The sequence below is a fragment of the Podarcis bocagei genome (genome assembly GCF_964188305.1).
Source record: "Podarcis bocagei genome assembly, chromosome: 2".
In the NCBI taxonomy this organism is placed as follows: Eukaryota; Metazoa; Chordata; class Lepidosauria; order Squamata; family Lacertidae; genus Podarcis; species Podarcis bocagei.
Window position 1 is genome coordinate 114837355 of NC_138126.1, and position 16573 is coordinate 114853927.

A 16573-nucleotide genomic window follows, 5' to 3' on the forward strand; every position below is an offset into this window, starting at 1 on the left:
TGAGAAAGCACAGTCTCACTTTCCCACCTTGGCTAACATCTGCATGTCTTGAAGCCTATCCAAAACAGGTCATAGTCCAAGTTGGACATAATCCTGCTGACATATAAGAAAGCAGTCGCAACTTAGGTAATGTCAACTGTAGTTGGTTAGACCTACCTGCTGGGGGCACCTCTCTCGAGCCATTACTCTGAAGGCTTACAGGATGCACAGGTACTGGATTTAAATAGGTGTTCACCTAAGGGAATGAAATGAATTAAATCCGGTATGTAGGAAGATAGCTTTGTGAAAAAACTGGTTTAGCCTCACATGCTGGTTTATTCTTGCATTGTTTACTTCTTAATGTGAGGATTAAAGTTAGTATCAACAGAGACAGAAATCCTTTAACCCTGTTGCTGCTTGCAATACAATTCTCTCTGTGATTCAGAAAGCGTTTACAGGGGTACCTTGGTTCTCAAACGCCTTGGTACTCAAACAACTTGGAACCCAAACACTGCAAACCCGGAAGGAAGTGTTCCAGTTTGAGAACTTTTTTTGTAAGCTGAACATGCCCTGTTTTGAGTGTTATGCTTCTAATTTGAGTGCCACACTTCCGTTTTGAGTGTTACGCTGAGGTCTGTCTGTTTTTGCTATTTTGCATTTTTGTGGCTTTTTTGGGGGACTGTGTGGAACGCAGTTCAGCTACTGACTGATTGTGTGACTGCAGTACATTGTTTATTGCTTTCATTTTATGGAACAATGGTCTCGTTAGATAGTAAAATTCATGTTAAATTGCTGTTTTAAGGGTTGTTTTTAAAAACACTGGAACGGATTAATCCGTTTTGCATTACTTTCTATGGGAAAGCGCGCCTTGATTTTGGAACCCTTTGGCTTTGGAACGGACTTTCGGAACGGATTAAGTTTGAGAACCAAGGTACCACTGTAGTGGTTCAGCTGGGCTCCACAGAGCTACTTAGACATGCAGTAACCTCTGGGTTATTTCTTGGGGAGGGGGCGAGTTTTTAATAATTGCTGGCTCACAAGTCGCAACACAAGCTGCTTCCCAATCTCCCTTGTTTCAAGTGCTGTCTGCCATGCAACAGCCACGAGAGTATTGTTTAAAGAGGGGTGTGTGTGGAATCTCATTTCCTCTCGGACTCGTGGAGCAAGCCTGTTGGTTCACTGGCCTCTAGACAATACATTTTTGAGGATTACTTTAGAATGCGGATATCCTGTTTACCCAGCCTCCCTTCGCCTGTTTTAGCTACACTGCAAGGTTGTTGTAAACCACACTCAGTTCAACCTTCAATGCAGTGTATGAAAACAACTGATGACACTAGAGGTTTGTTGTAAGCTACACTCTACTCTACTCTTTGCTCTTACATTTTGGTTTTTTGAGGGGTGGGGATGGAAACACGGATGCCGAATACCAGCTACATAAATCTCTATGTGCAGCTCACACTCAATTCCTATAGTCAGGGCTTGCATCATAACTATTAAGTAGTGGGTTGACATAGCAGCCGGCACAGCGATTTCTTCAAGTAGCTCTTTATTAAGACAAGCTGGAATAGAACTGACTGCGAACAGCTCAGCCGGCCTGTATTTATAGGCAGCCGGCTGTCAACATTGTAACCACAACAGCTCAGAGTTCCCGCCTAAACTAACTGCCGCGGACCTGAGTGAAAACTACCTACAGACCTGAGTGAAAACTATATACATTATCCCCCTGTTGGCCCAGGGTGAAACTACACTACATAACAATAACCCACTTCTGGAACATTTAAAAACAGGTTGATCGGCATGAACCAGGAGATGACCTCTCCAGGGAACGAGGTGGTTCCCCTTATCCTTTTTATATTCACATACAATATGATATGGTAATCTTTATTGTCATTGTCCCATACAGAACAACGAAATTGAAAAAAATCGAAAAATCTACATCAGACATTCAAAAACCAACAAGCCTGCTATCCCAGCTATCCCAGCCTGGTTAGCCCCCCAAAAATTCTGATACCCCATAATTAAATACAGTGGTACCTCAGGTTAAGAACTTAATTCGTTCCGGAGGTCCGTTCTTAACCTGAAACTGTTCTTAACCTGAAGCACCACTTTAGCTAATGGGGCCTTCCGCTGCTGCCATGCCGCTGGCGGAAAATTTCTGTTCTCATCCTGAAGCAAAGTTCTTAACCCGAGGTACTATTTCTGGGTTAGCGGAGTCTGTAACCTGAAGCGTATGTAACCTGAAGTGTCTGTAACCCGAGGTACCACTGTACAATATACTCCCATAGAGACTACCTTACACTGTGTTTAAAACCAAAATCGCATTTGGATAGAAACTGTTTCTCAGGCGGCTAGTCCTAGTCTTTATAACCCTGTACCTTCTTCCAGAAGGCAGAAGCTGAAAGAGATCATTTCCGGGGTGCGCCCTATCCTGCACTATCTCTGCAGCTTTCTTATGACACCTGGAAGCACAGATTTGATCCAAGGTGGGAAGAGTGCACCCAATTATTCTCTCTGCAGTCTTTACAACCCTGGACAGCTTTGTTTTCCCCCTGACCGTGCTCCACACACTTCCCCTCAATCATGAGTGGCTGAATAGTCACTTTACATTTCCTAAAGTCCACAATAATCTCTTTTGTTTTCTTTAAGTTAAGGAGTAAGTTGTTTTTCCTGCACCACTCCCCCAGTGACCCCTTTTATGTTCCTTCCTCTCAGAGGAGGAAAGAGAGGAGGAGTCAGCTGGAGAAACCCAGGATGAGAACTAACGTCCTATACCCCTTTTAAATGTGTTTGTGGGAGGGGGGTGTTGGTTTGTTGCTCTTGTTTGTTCTTGCTTTCATCATGCGTTTTGTACTGTGTATGTTTATGTTGTGAGTCGCCCTGAGATCTGCAGATGCAGGGTGGTATAGAAGAAGAGGAGAAATGAAGCAAAGGGCAATAGAATACAGTGGTACCTCGAGTTACATACGCTTCAGGTTACATACGCTTCAGGTTACAGACTCTGCTAACCCAGAAATAGTACCTCGGGTTAAGAACTTTGCTTCAGGATGAGAACAGAAATCGTGCTCCAGTGGCGTGGCGGCAGCAGGAGGCCCCATTAGCTAAAGTGGTGCTTCAGGTTAAGAACAGTTTCAGGTTAAGAACGGACCTCCGGAACGAATTAAGTACTTAACCCGAGGTACCACTGTAATTGAATTGTACAGTTAGAAGGGACCCCAAGTATCATCTATTCCCTGCAATGCAGGAATCTCAGCTAAAGCATCCATGACAAATGGCTATCCAACCTCTGCCTTAAAACCTCCAAGGTAGAAGAGCCCATAACCTCCAGAGAAGGAAAAGAATTTGAGACAGAGCTACAAATCCTCAACTTCCACTCTCCTCAGTTCTGCTCTGTGGCTCCTTCCCTTCTCTCCTAGCTAACCTCTCCTGCTTCCCAGCAGATCAGTGGGCATTTTGAAGTGTCATGTTCTGGCTCTGAGAGCCAGTGTGGTGTAGTGGTTAAGAGTGGTAGACTCGTAATCTGGTGAACCGGGTGCGCGTCTCCGCTCCTCCACATGCAGCTGCTGGGTGACCTTGGGCTAGTCACACTTCCTTGAAGTCTCTCAGCCCCACTCACCTCACAGAGTGTTTGTTGTGAGGGAGGAAGGGAAAGGAGAATGTTAGCCGCTTTGAGACTCCTTCAGGTAGTGATAAAGCGGGATATCAAATCCAAACTCTTCTTCTTCTTCTTCTTTGGCCACACCTTCCTCTTCAGTGGAATTCTCTTCCAGCCAATTTAATTCCATGGCCACCCATTGCTCAGTACTCACTGGGCCTTTTGGGGGAACCTCCCCCTTCTTTAAATATTTTTTAAATATCTTTGTTGGTTTGTTCTCCTGAGCCTGCAAGATCCTTCCCTCTTGTTCATAGATGACACTGCTTCAGCTGCATAAGGACTCAGATTAAGTTTGGCACTGGTAGGATTGTTAAGACGAATAACTCCTATAACTAACACCACAAACACTGCGCGGCTGGACCAACAGGGATGGGGAACTTGTGGCCCTCCAGAAGTTGCCGGACTACAACCCCCATCATCCTTGACCATTGCCATTGGCCATGCTGGCTGGGGCTGGTGGGACCCAGAGTCCAACACATTGCTGTCAACCGTCCCTTATTTGGCGGGAAAGTCCCTTATCCCAGCGCTGTGTCCCACTGCTGTCCCTTATTGATGATGTCCCTTACATTTCCCGGGTTTCAAAGGAAGCAGCTCCTCTCCCTCCCTCCCTGCCGGCCAGGGAGGCGGGAGGCTCCAACTGTGTTGCTTGGCTGCGTTGCTCACCCAATAAGGAGTCTAAGAACGACTGGGGAGGTGGAGCTTGCATGCCTTGTGCCAATCAAATCGGCCTCATTGCCTGGGGACTCGCCTTTGCTCAGCGCTTCCCAGCGGAGGGGTAACAGTGGTTTTCCTTGCTGCATCCCCTTTGCCGGGTTGCTGCGCTGTAGGAACCACCGCTTGAGGCTTCGTTTGGCTGTTGGCTGGGCTTTCTGTCTTTGGCTTGGAGGGGCTCAGAAGTCGAACATACCTGTGTTTGGAAAATCCCTATTTTGGCTGCTGATCCCTTATTTTCGAGGCTGCTGGTCCCTTATTTTCAAATCTGTAAGTTGACAGCTTTGGTCCAACATCACTTACGCAAACAGAAAACATGTGCAAAGCTATCTCTCTGTGATACTTGCTACTGAAGAAGGACTGAGAAACAATTTGCTACTTACATTGATGTATGTGGAGCTACCTGGAAAGCTTTGGCATGTATTTTGTGCTTCTGATGTGAACCTAGGAGAGGAAAGAATGAATGGGAAGCCATCAAGGAACCATACATGAAATTTCCATCCAAACTTCTGGCCGCATTGTTAAATCCCTGCGTTCTCAATTTGTCCCGGTTCACAAAAGTCCGTACTGACCTTCCACAAATTACCTTACAAAATGAAGGACTGAGTCTGACAAATGTTCACCTATCTTTTTAATTTTTGCCAGCTTCCAGAGATGGGACATTCGCGTGACCATGTCCTGGTTTTCAACTTTGCCTATCATCCTTTAAACCCCATTTAAAAGGTTTAAATAGCTTCAAAAACTGCTACTTACGGAGTGTGTGCAGCATTTGTAGTTGCGAGTGAATTCAGTTGAGGGTAAAGTGGTGGCTGAGTGGGATAGGGACTTGGAACAGCAACACTTTGTGGCTGGCAATCTAAAAAAAGAAAGAAAAACAGGCATGATTGTGATTTTTCTGCAAACCTTTAAAACACACAGACACACACAAAATATAGGCAATGTTTTAAGGCAAAATATCACGGTGGTGTTCTCTGATCAAGACATTGGCCCAGGATATAGATCAATAAGCAGAATTCAGTAACACATTATTTCAAATAAACTCAAGGTGGGGATGTGTGTCTTCTATTATCCAGTCACCATTTGGGAGTTCATGTGAAGTTCAGTTCACAACAGCCTTCTTCAGATGATCATTCCTGGCTTTATAAGCCATGGTTCACCAAGCTGGTAATGCGTGTTGGGACTGAGCACTCTTCCCTCGCTTCCTCCCTTCATATGCCAGCTCTGGCGCAAAGATTATGGTTTCGATTAAGCCAGAGTTCCCCAAGCAAAGTGGAGAATTTTGGCTACTGATGCGTAAAGGAACAACGCTAGTGATCCAAAACACCCAAAGGTGGAACTGCCTGTACTTTCCCTCCATGGCCTCTGGCTTCTAGGTCACAGTCTGCATCTCTTAAGTATGGTGTCTGAAATCCATCTGAGAAGAAAACAGGTAGAGTCAGACCACTTGGTCCATCTAGCTCCATCTATACTGGAGGCAGACCTCCAAGGTTTCACACAGGAGATATTCCTGGCCCTGGATGAAGTTGCTGGAAATTGAACTTGATTTCAAAGCAGAGGCTTTCTAACACTGAGCTACAGCACTTCCCTAACAATAATAGGAGGGAAGCGGTGATTTTGACCTACAAAGCCTTAAACGGCTCAAGACCACAAGACCTCAAGGACTGCCTCTCTATGAACCTTCCCAGACTCTGAGATCTTCTGAGGCACTTCTTCATGTGCCTCCTCCACAAGAAGTCCGGAGGGTGGCAACACGAGAAAGGGCCTTCTCTGCAGTGGCTCCCCATTTGTGGAATGTTCTCCCCAGGGAGGTTTGGCTGACGCCTTCATTATACACCAGACAAAGACGTTCCTCTTCAACCAGGCCTTTGGCTGATTGACACCCAATGCCCTTTTAAAATACAGTGGTGCCCCGCAAGACAAATGCCTCGCAAGACGGAAAACTCGCTAGACGAAAGAGTTTTCCGTTTTGGAGGTGCTTCACAAAATGAATTTCCTATGGGCTTGCTTCGCAAGACGAAAATGTCTTGCGAGTTCCTGCGGGTTCCCCCCTTTTTTCTAAGCCGCTAAGCCGCTTATTAGCTGATCCGATCAGCAGATAAGCCGCTAAAAGCCGCTAATAGCGCTAATCCGCTAATCCTTCAATGGGCTTGCTTCGCAAGACGGAAAAACCGCTAGACGAAGAGAATCACAGAACGGATTCTTTTCGTCTTGCGAGGCACCACTGTACGTTGTGGAATGGGGATTATTGTATTTGTTTTTATCATATATTTTGTGGTTTTCATAATGCTATTTTATGTTGTGAATCACCCTGAGAGCTACAGGTATAGGACAGTATACAGTGGTACCTTGGGTTAAGTACTTAATTCGTTCCGGAGGTCTGTCCTTAACCTGAAACTGTTCTTAACCTGAAGCACTACTTTAGCTAATGGGGCCTCCTGCTGCCGCCGCGCCACCAGACGATTTCTGTTCTCATCCTGAAGCAAAGTTCTTAACCCAAGATACTATTTCTTGGTTAGCGGAGTCCGTAACCTGAAGCGTATGTAACCTGAAGTGTTATGTAACCTGAAGCATATGTAACCCGAGGTACCACTGTACAAATATAATAACAATAACCATAATAATATAAGAATCTCTCCTGTGCGACACCTTGGAGATCTGCCATATTGCAGCTCTCCACTCCAAATCCATAGGACCTGTACAAGGATAAGTCGGTTTCCATATTTTCCCACAAGGTTCATAGCATTCCATTAAAACATACATACATACTCACTCAATTCTGAAAACTGAGGAGGTGCAGGGCTAACTTCTCCAGGCTTTGGCACAGTAGTGGAAAAGCTTGAAGCTAGGTCAAGCAAATCACACGAAGGAGCAGATGGCTGGTTGCCATTGACCTTGAGAGGAAAGGAGGAGATCAGAGGTTATACCTAGCGTTCCCTCTTAGGTGTGGGTTGAACATTCAGTGTGCGACAAGCAATTGCTAACAAGGTCTTTTTTGCTCTCTTGTGGAAGCAGATCTTGGCTGGTGGTAAGGGTCTCCTCAAGTCACCAGTGTGACCATCTATGATTCACCGGCTATATCTGTAAAATCTGAAGGTTCTGAGATTTAGTAATAGAATGAGCAGGATATAAATTGAGAATGATTCCTCCCCCATCCACCACCCAGACATATTTGGCTACTTGCTCTGTAATGGGTGAACTAGCAATTTATGCATTGTCCTCTTTGGAACACTGAATCTTACGCACTGCAATCTTACGCACACTTACTTAGGAGTAAGCACCACCAGACTTAGCTTCTCACTTGCTTCTGAGTCAACATGCCTAGACTTAGAAGGCATGAACTATAAACGTTGCAAAATGACTCAAGAGACCCAAGAATCTAACACAATCAGAGGTTCCAGAATTCTTGTCCTAACAAAATAAGGCTCTTTCCAGGCTAGAGGACAGGCTGTTAATTACTTACCCCTGCACCTTCGTTCTGAATCCTTTGATTCTCCAAGAAGCGTACTCTGTTTCGAGAGAACCTGTATGAAATAGTACGGTCAGTACCTGCGTTTCAAGCCATGCACTTACGATGATCAACGGAAAGATGTGTATGCAATGTTTGCCATATTCCAGAGATGGCCAGTCAATTGAGAATCACCAAGGAGGCAAAGCTCACAGTCTTTGAGCAGACCTTGAGGGGATGTTATCTTTTCCTCCTTTTTATAGCCTCAGCTAGCAAGGAAGATGGTTATGGCTTTTTTTTTTTAGCTTGCCTGCTTCCAGCTTTTGCCAATGTTTCTTCTTACAAGAAAACCCTCCCAGGGGGAAGAGAAATTAGCCCCATCACTCAAGAATGGGTGCTTGCTTGTTTCAAAATAAACAAACAAGCCAAAGAGAAAACAGTAAGAAAGAAATTGGTCCCATTATTCTAGGGCGCTTGAGTAATGGGGCCAATTTCTATTTATCTTTTATTTTATCTTTTGATTACTTATTTATTTATTCTATAACAAAAACATTACATTTGGACAGCATACATGTGCCAAGGGAAAGAATTGCATTGTGCCACTCGGATTAACAGGCAAGCAACAATGTTCGCTTCTCTCCAGAGTATTGTGTCTCAAAAGTAACCTAAACGGACACGGAAAATAACGTAAGCATCACAACAGAGACTTGTAACTTAGTCTATTCAGAGATTTTCTCCTGAAGGACCTCTCCCAAGGGTGGGATCAGAAGTAGGCCAGAGGCTTTCTCCCCTGCTCCTTGCTGTGGGGTGGGAAGTGAACTGAACAATGGGAATGCCAGACTCTGCAGTCACTGAGAGGCAAATATTGCATGGTCTGGATGAGAGCCTATGCTCACCAGCCAAGCATAGGTTCCACTGGTTCAAACATTCACTTCTCTCCAAAGCAGAAGGGGAAGGGGAAAGTGTACATGAGGCCTACTCCCAAGGAACACTGCAAGGGGACAAAGCTCTTTGTTAGCTCAATCACAACTTTTTTATTGCAGGAGCAGGCAACCTGTAAGCCCTTCAAATATTGTTTGGACTACAACTCCCATCATCCATGACCGTTGAGCCAAGGTTGGCTGGGGCTGATGGAAGTTGGGAGGGCCAGTTTCCCCACTCCTGAAACTGGCATAACCTGTGTATATATAAGCAACAAGTCCCCAGCATACATAGAACAGCTTTACCTTTCGTGTCCCAGTAGGACGTTATTCAGATTTTCATTCACTTGTATCAGTTCTGTGATCACGTCTTCATTCTGCACAGTCGCTAGCAGTTCCATAATTCTCTCTTGCATCACCCGACATGTCTTATAGAGCTTCTGCCAAGGGATGAAAGGAAAGACATTCGCTATCAGCATTTGAAGGGCAAAAACAACAGGCGTCAAATACTCATTGTTTGTATCCAAGGAACACAATCAGAGGCTCTTCACTCTTCTGGTGACCACATACAGGGCTAGCCCTTCCATGTAGCAAGGTGAAGAAGGTTCCTTCATTGGGACTTAGAAAGGAAGGGGAAAGCAAATACAGAAGAAGAAGAAGAAGAAGAAGAAGAAGAAGAAGAAGAAGAAGAAGAAGAAGAAGAAGAGTAGTAGTAGTAGTAGTAGTAGTAGTAGTAGTAGTTTGGATTTGATATCCTGCTTTATCACTTCCCGAAGGAGTCTCAAAGCAGCTAACAATCTCCTTTCCCTTCCTCCCCCACAACAAACACTCTATGAGGTGAGTGGGGCTGAGAGACTTCAAAGAAGTGTGACTAGCCCAAGGTCACCCAGCAGCTGCATGTGGAGGAGCGGAGACGCGAACCCGGTTCCCCAGATTACGAGACTACCGCTCTTAACCACCACACAACACTGGCTCCCAGTGTGTAGTCTTTGCCTGGGCACCAAAATGTCTTGGTCCTGGACTGATCTGCCCTAAAAGCAGATGCAATAAAAAAGGAAGGCTATATCTGCTATATCCTCTTCCCTGGGTTTCTTTTTGGATACTGGCGGCTACCATAAAGAAGGACAATACACAAGGAAGAAGTCTTTGCCCTCTCCACAATCTGCCCTGGAAATCCTTCAGATGAGTTTCTTCATTGTACCGGGGCTGTCTGAATCAGGCCATTGTGTGTGCAAGGAATTCTCCTACTCTGAGAAGTAAAACCAGCAACTGACTAACATATCTATAGATTTCAGTGAGTCTTCTCAGAGTCTTCTTTTTCTGAAGCAGTTGCCTGGGGACAATTGGTCAAATCTGTTTTCTGCTACTGTGTCCTGCAGATTGGCTCAACTGCTTGGGTTATCTGGAGTTGAGTTGCCACAGGCCTACTTTGTTTCTCAATACAGTGGTACCTCTGGTTAAGAACTTAATTTGTTCTGGAGGTCCGTTCTTAACCTGAAACTGTTCTGAACCCGAGAAAGCACTTTAGCTAATGGGGCCTCCCGCTGCCACCGCAGCACGAATTCTGTTCTCATCCTGAAGCAAAGTTCTTAACCTGAGGTACTATTTCTCGGTTAGTGGAGTCTGTAACCTGAAGCATCTGTAACCTGAAGTGTCTGTAACCCGAGGTACCACTGTAAGATATTATACAGTGGTGCCTCGCAAGACGAAAAGAATCCGTTCTGTGATTCTGTTCGTCTAGCGGTTTTTTCGTCTTGCGAAGCAAGCCCATTGAAGGATTAGCGGATTAGCGCTATTAGTGGCTTTTAGCGGCTTATCTGCTGATCGGATCAGCTGATAAGCGGCTTAGCAACTTAGAAAAAGGGGGGGGGAGAAAAAAAAACCAGCAGGAACTCGCAAGACATTGTCGTCTTGCGAAGCAAGCCCATAGGAAATTCGTTTTGCGAAGCACCTCCAAAACGGAAAACTCTTTTGTCTAGCGAGTTTTCCGTCTTGTGAGGCATTCGTCTTGCAGGGCACCACTGTATGTTGGCCATTCTAAACAGAGGAAGCTTGTCAGCCAGACCATTTACACCACCATCCTGTTCCCTACGGAGCCCAACCAGATCCTTCTGAGGAGCCCCAGCACAAGAAGTAAACAGGATTTAGTACTGTGACTTATGCAGTCTCCGAACATGGAGATGTCCACTCTATTTTCAGCAGATCTCTATCTCTCTCTCTCTCTCTCTCTCTCTCTCTCTCTCTCTCTCTCTCTCTCTCATATCTATCATCATCTTCTTGGAAAAGTAACAAGTACAGCACGATGAGGACAGCCATCCTTCATCACAGGAGCAAGGAGCCTGTGTCCCCCTAAACGATGTTGGAGTCCCAACTCCCATCAGCCCCAACAAACAGGGCCAGTGGTCAGGGGGGGCAGTGGAAATTGTAGCCCAGTAACATCTGAGAGAGGGACGCGGGTGGCGCTAGGGACGCGGGTGGCGCTGTGGGTAAAAGCCTCAGCGCCTAGGGCTTGCCGATCGAAAGGTCGGCGGTTCGAATCCCCGCGGCGGGGTGCGCCGCTCCCGCTGCTCGGTCCCAGCGCCTGCCAACCTAGCAGTTCGAAAGCACCCCCGGGTGCAAGTAGATAAATAGGTACCGCTTACCAGCGGGAAGGTAAACGGCGTTCCGTGTGCTGCGCTGGCTCGCCAGATGCAGCTTTGTCACGCTGGCCACGTGACCCGGAAGTGTCTCCGGACAGCGCTGGCCCCTGGCCTATAGAGTGAGATGGGCGCACAAACCCCAGAGTCTGTCAAGACTGGCCCGTTCGGGCAGGGGTACCTTTACCTTTACCTTTAACATCTGAGAGGGATCCGGGTGGCGCTGTGGGTTAAACCACAGAGCCTAGGACTTGCCGATCAGAAGGTCAGCAGTTCGAATCCCCGCGACGGGGTGAGTTCCCGTTGCTCAGTCCTTGCTCCTGCCAACCTAGCAGTTTGAAAGCACGTCAAAGTGCAAGTAGATAAATAGGTACCGCTCTGGCGGGAAGGTAAACGGTGTTTCCATGCGCTGCTCTGGTTCGCCAGAAGCGGCTTAGTCATGCTGGCCACATGACCCGGAAGCTGTACGCCGGCTCCCTCGGCCAATAAAGCAAGATGAGCGCCGCAACCCCAGAGTTGGCCACGAATGGACCTAATGGTCAGGGGTCCCTTTACCCTTTACCTAACATCTGAGAGGGTCACAGTATCCCCATCCCTGATTATTGCTTATGCATAGCATAGACATTTCCCCTTTTTAAAGGAAAATTCCCTTATTCTGAATAGGATTCCTCGCAAGAAAAGGGAAAAGTTGACAGCTATGGCATAGCATCTGGTAACCATTAATGGTGTTCTCGTGTTTAGCCATCATGTTCTCCATTAATGAGTCTCATCGTTAAAAACAAAACACAACATGACATCACAACACCTGATGCTGCAACAGCCTTGAGGTGTGCCTCAAGGTTAGAAAATAGCTCCAAATCACTAAAGGCCAGAAGCTTGGAGATGCTTTAGAAAAGGTTGTATGGGTTGTCTTTATAAAAACAAAACAAAACTGCAGGCAATTCATATCCGAGAAAGAATCCTTCAGCTTTGGCGGAAGGAACAAACAAGCAAAAGCCAACCTATAAAAGATGCATGCGTGGGAGGAAACGGAGTTTCTACAGATAAACTACAATAAATCAGTGCATATAATTGGCTTGCTCTTTTTTACTGCCGTTTTTACGAGGTGGCTGTGTGCGCCATTATGTTGTTAATTGCACTGCTCTATATCATTTTAAAACTGCATGGTGGGGAAGAAACGATAGCCCCAGATCAAAACCGGGAACGCCCCAAAATGCAGGAGAAATTAAGCTGTCACCACTGTGTGTCCAAAAAAAAGTGAGCAGTTTGCATTTCTGGCCATTTGCAAAACTCGTATGGCAGCATCGCCATTCACTAGATTGCAGACCTTCCCTGTTTATTCGTTTATAAGGTTTGCTAACCGCCATTCACCATAAGGTACAAGGCCAGGTTACAACAACGAAATATACAATTATGAAAACATGACCATTCTAAAACAAGCAGAGCTATTCTAAATCCAACAGAACAGTATGAATCCGGCAAAATACCTCGGGTTGTATCAAATGCTAATCCCACTCAAGAGTAGCCCTACCGCAAGCACCGAGTTGCGCCCAACATTGGGGGGGCTGACGTCACATGCATCGCGCATCGTGTGACATCATGTGTACGTGACAACTGTCACATCGGGAGAGGCTTACTAGGTTTGTTTAGTGTCTCCCAATGTCACGCGGCCTCCTGTGTCCCCTCAAGATTGGGAAAGAGGTGAGCCCTGGCCCAGCAGACATTTGGGGGCCTGTAGAGGCCTCAGTAGGGACACGGGTGGCGCTGTGGGTTAAACCACAGAGCCGATCAGAAGGTTGGCAGTTCAAATCCCTGTGACGGGGTGAGCTCCTGTTGTTCGGTCCCTGCTCCTGCCAACCTAGCAGTTCGAAAGCATGTCAAAGTGCAAGTAGATAAATAGGTACCACTCCGGCGGGAAGGTAAATGGTGTTTCCGTGCGCTGCTCTGGTTCACCAGAAGCGGCTTCGGCATGCTGGCCACATGACCCGGAAGCTGTCTGCAGACAAACGCCGGCTCCTTCAGCCAATAAAGTGAGATGAACACCGCAACCCCAGAGTCGGTCACGACTGGACCTAATGGTCAGGGATCCCTTTACCTTTACCTAGAGGCCTCAGTCCCATGGAGTTGGCGCATCTGAGCCCTACTGAGGTTAACAGTCACAACCAAGTTTGGTTTGTTAATTCCAGCAGGTCTACTCTTGAGTAGGACTTAATAGGATGCCGCCCTTTCACGCTGCAGGTCAGGATACAGAGGTTGTGTCTTCGGCACACAGTGAAATCTGTACAATAAAGATTTGGGATGCACCTCTGTGGGGAGATAGTTCCACAATTCAGGGGCTGCCAAAGAAAATTCTTTCCCAGGACACCATTCTCCGCACATCTGAGAGTGATGGCGCTACCAAAATATTCCCCTCTGCACATCTTAATGCCAGAGATGGTCACTAGAGATGGAGATGGCCTTCCAGATATTGGGAGCCTAACACACTAATTAATGTTGTTGTTGTTTATTAAATTTGTAGACCGCCCTATACCCGCAAATCTCAGGGCGCTTCACAACCTAAATTATAATATAAAAAAACCACCACGTATACACCCATCTCTGACTTCCTAAGAGCAAAAAAACTCAATCTCTTTTGAGAAACAAGGCTGATTCTAAACTTATCCATGGGAATGGACAGATTCCCAGCACCTCCCACAGATTTACAAAGTAGTGAAGTGTATTCTCAGAGTTTTAAACCCATAAGATGTGAGATTTCTAGACATCTCAGTTGTACACAGTTCATGTCTACAGTGTACAGGAGCAACAGGGAAGCACCTTCAAATTAACTACCTGCCTCCTGGATATCGATGAGACGATAGACGAATTCTTTAAATAAATAAGTACAAAGGAAACTGAAAATAGCAGACAAAAATAAAAGAGGAAACAATGAGTTTGATTTAGCCTTTGTCAGACTTAGAGATCATCCATTGAAATGGATACTATTCAGGTTCCTCCTATTTATTCCAGTGGGTTCCCTCTGACTAAGACTGCATCCAACCCAATGATGTTATCTTTGGGCTCTTGAGACGGCATTTATGCCACACAGCTCTCCCACAGATCATTTCTTCAGGCTCATGTCTCACGTGGCTTTCTGGAGCAACTACCGTTTCTGTTATGAGTTGGCTCACCACAACCATTTTGTGTGGTGATTTAATTCCTCCAAATGCACCTTCATGTGGCGGGAGAGATCCGGCGTTTTACTACGAGAGCGAAACTCATGCCCTCATACCACAAGTACCAGATCTTGCCACATGAGGGCACAGCAAAAGCCACACAAACGTGGAAAATTCATCCCATTAAAAAGTATCAAAAGGCATTGAAGGGAAACGGGATTCATGCTGTAAATCTGGATTCCCCACCATGGTTTTGTCAGTGAATGTCAATAGCCCAACCCGTGTGTGTGTGTGTGTGTGTGTGTGTGCGTGCATGTGCGTATTAAGGTTTTCTCTTTTTTGTAAATATTTTTAATTTAATTTTAAAGAATATAAACAGTTAACAAAGTCAATTAAGAAACCATATAAAGAGATTACTCTGAATCTCCCTTCCATCACCTCCATGGGTCCTAGTGACAATATTTACAACGGCATATCAATCAGTTATCCAAATTTTCTACCCATCTAAATTGTCCACAGTTCTTGTTGCTTTAGAAGCGCAGTTAAAATCCTGCTAATTTTTTCATCTCTTTACAATGGTCGCCTAAATAAATTATAATTTCTCCCCATTCTTTTTTTAAATTCTTGTCCTCTTGGTTTCTGGGCTTCCCAGTTAATTTTGCCATTTCAGCATAGTCCATCAACTTGGTAATATATGTCTTAGGTGTTTTGCTTGAGGGGGTGTTTTGGAGAAGTGTCTGTTTTTATTCTCTGAAATGGATATTTTGTATTGCCCAAAACAGTTCCTTAGATTTCCATACATGGCAAAATCTTTATGGGGCGCCGTGTTGTAAATGCTTAATAAAATAAGTAGGAAGGGCAGCTTTAAAAAGAAGCCAAGTCAGACAGTATTGGTGGAATCTAGTCTTATATTCAGTGATTTTGAGATAACAGATTACAGTGGTGCCTCGCAAGACGAAAAGAATCCGTTCTGTGATTCTCTTCGTCTAGCGGTTTTTTGGTCTTGCAAAGCAAGCCCATTGACAGATTAGCGGATTAGCTCTATTAGCGGCTTATCTGCTGATTGGATCAGCTGATAAGCGGCTTAGGGGCTTAGAAAACGGGGGGGGGGAAAGGGGGGGAAAAACCAGCAGGAACTCGCAAGACATTGTCATCTTGAGAAGTAAGCCCATAGGAAATTCGTTTTGCGAAGCACCTCAAAAACGGAAAACTCTTTCGTCTAGCGAGTTTTCCGTCTTGCGAGGCATTCGTCTTGCGGGGCACCACTGTACTTTTTTAACATGTACTTGGCATTAGGAAAGAATAGTATGAAGGCTTGGTCTGTTTATGGAAATCCACATTATACTATCTAGAGCCACTGGGTTTGGCAAAAACATTTCCCCATTACTGAAGTGCTCGAAGAAAAGGCCTTGGGCGGGATTTTCTCTTGACAAGGAAACATATTATTAGGGAAATCTCCCTTTTCCCCTTCCTTTTCCAAGACTACCTCCCAGAATTTCACTTTTTTTTTAAAAAAGGTTTTTATTAAGGATTAGGTTGTGTTACAAAACAGAAATCAGTTCTGCAGGAAATCTCCAAAATAATTTGTTTACAGTTAAAACCACTTCAAGGAGCGTGGTTTTCTTCATTATTGATTCCATCTGTGGTAGACGGGTGCAAAAGGAGTCTGGGTATACAACTATTAACCAAAAAGTTTGTTTTAAAATGGGCATGTAATTTGCTTTAAAAAAAAAAAGTTTGTGATTCGTTTGTTTTAAAATGGGTTTGTGCTTTGTTTTTAAACCTGATTACCCATTTCAATTCTGAGAGAATGAGAGAAATAATTCTCTGATGCTGGGATCTCTTCGGTTCTTTTAAACCAGGCATGCCCAAAGTCCAGCCCGCTGGTCGATTTAATCTGGCCCCTGTGGCAGTTCAACAACTTCAATCCTAAAAAAACCTCAACAACTTGGGGGGGGGGGGAATCCCAAAAAACCTCAATAACTCCAATTCTAAAAAAAAAGGTCAACAACTGTGGTCGGCCCTCACGCATGTTCACTTCATCAAATCTGGCCCTCTTTGATAAAAGTTTGGACACC

The 16573-nt window shown here is 45.3% G+C and overlaps 1 protein-coding gene and 1 long non-coding RNA gene across 2 annotated transcripts in view; one reads left to right on the forward strand and one right to left on the reverse strand.

The window, feature by feature from the left end:
- Positions 1-16573, reverse strand: part of TOM1L1 (target of myb1 like 1 membrane trafficking protein) — a 59625-nt gene that overhangs the window by 5939 nt on the left and 37113 nt on the right. The window contains exons 8-13 of the mRNA XM_081181358.1: positions 9014-9147; positions 7803-7863; positions 7113-7233; positions 5096-5198; positions 4726-4786; positions 157-235 (exon numbers count right to left, since the gene is read on the reverse strand). Of these exons, the coding sequence (XP_081037484.1) occupies positions 157-235; positions 4726-4786; positions 5096-5198; positions 7113-7233; positions 7803-7863; positions 9014-9147 (559 nt within the window). The remainder of the gene's footprint in view (positions 1-156; positions 236-4725; positions 4787-5095; positions 5199-7112; positions 7234-7802; positions 7864-9013; positions 9148-16573) is intronic.
- Positions 242-16573, forward strand: part of LOC308580249 — a 214555-nt gene continuing 198223 nt past the window's right edge. The window contains exons 1-2 of the long non-coding RNA XR_014004749.1: positions 242-1483; positions 3310-3473. This is a non-coding gene — a long non-coding RNA (uncharacterized lncRNA). The remainder of the gene's footprint in view (positions 1484-3309; positions 3474-16573) is intronic.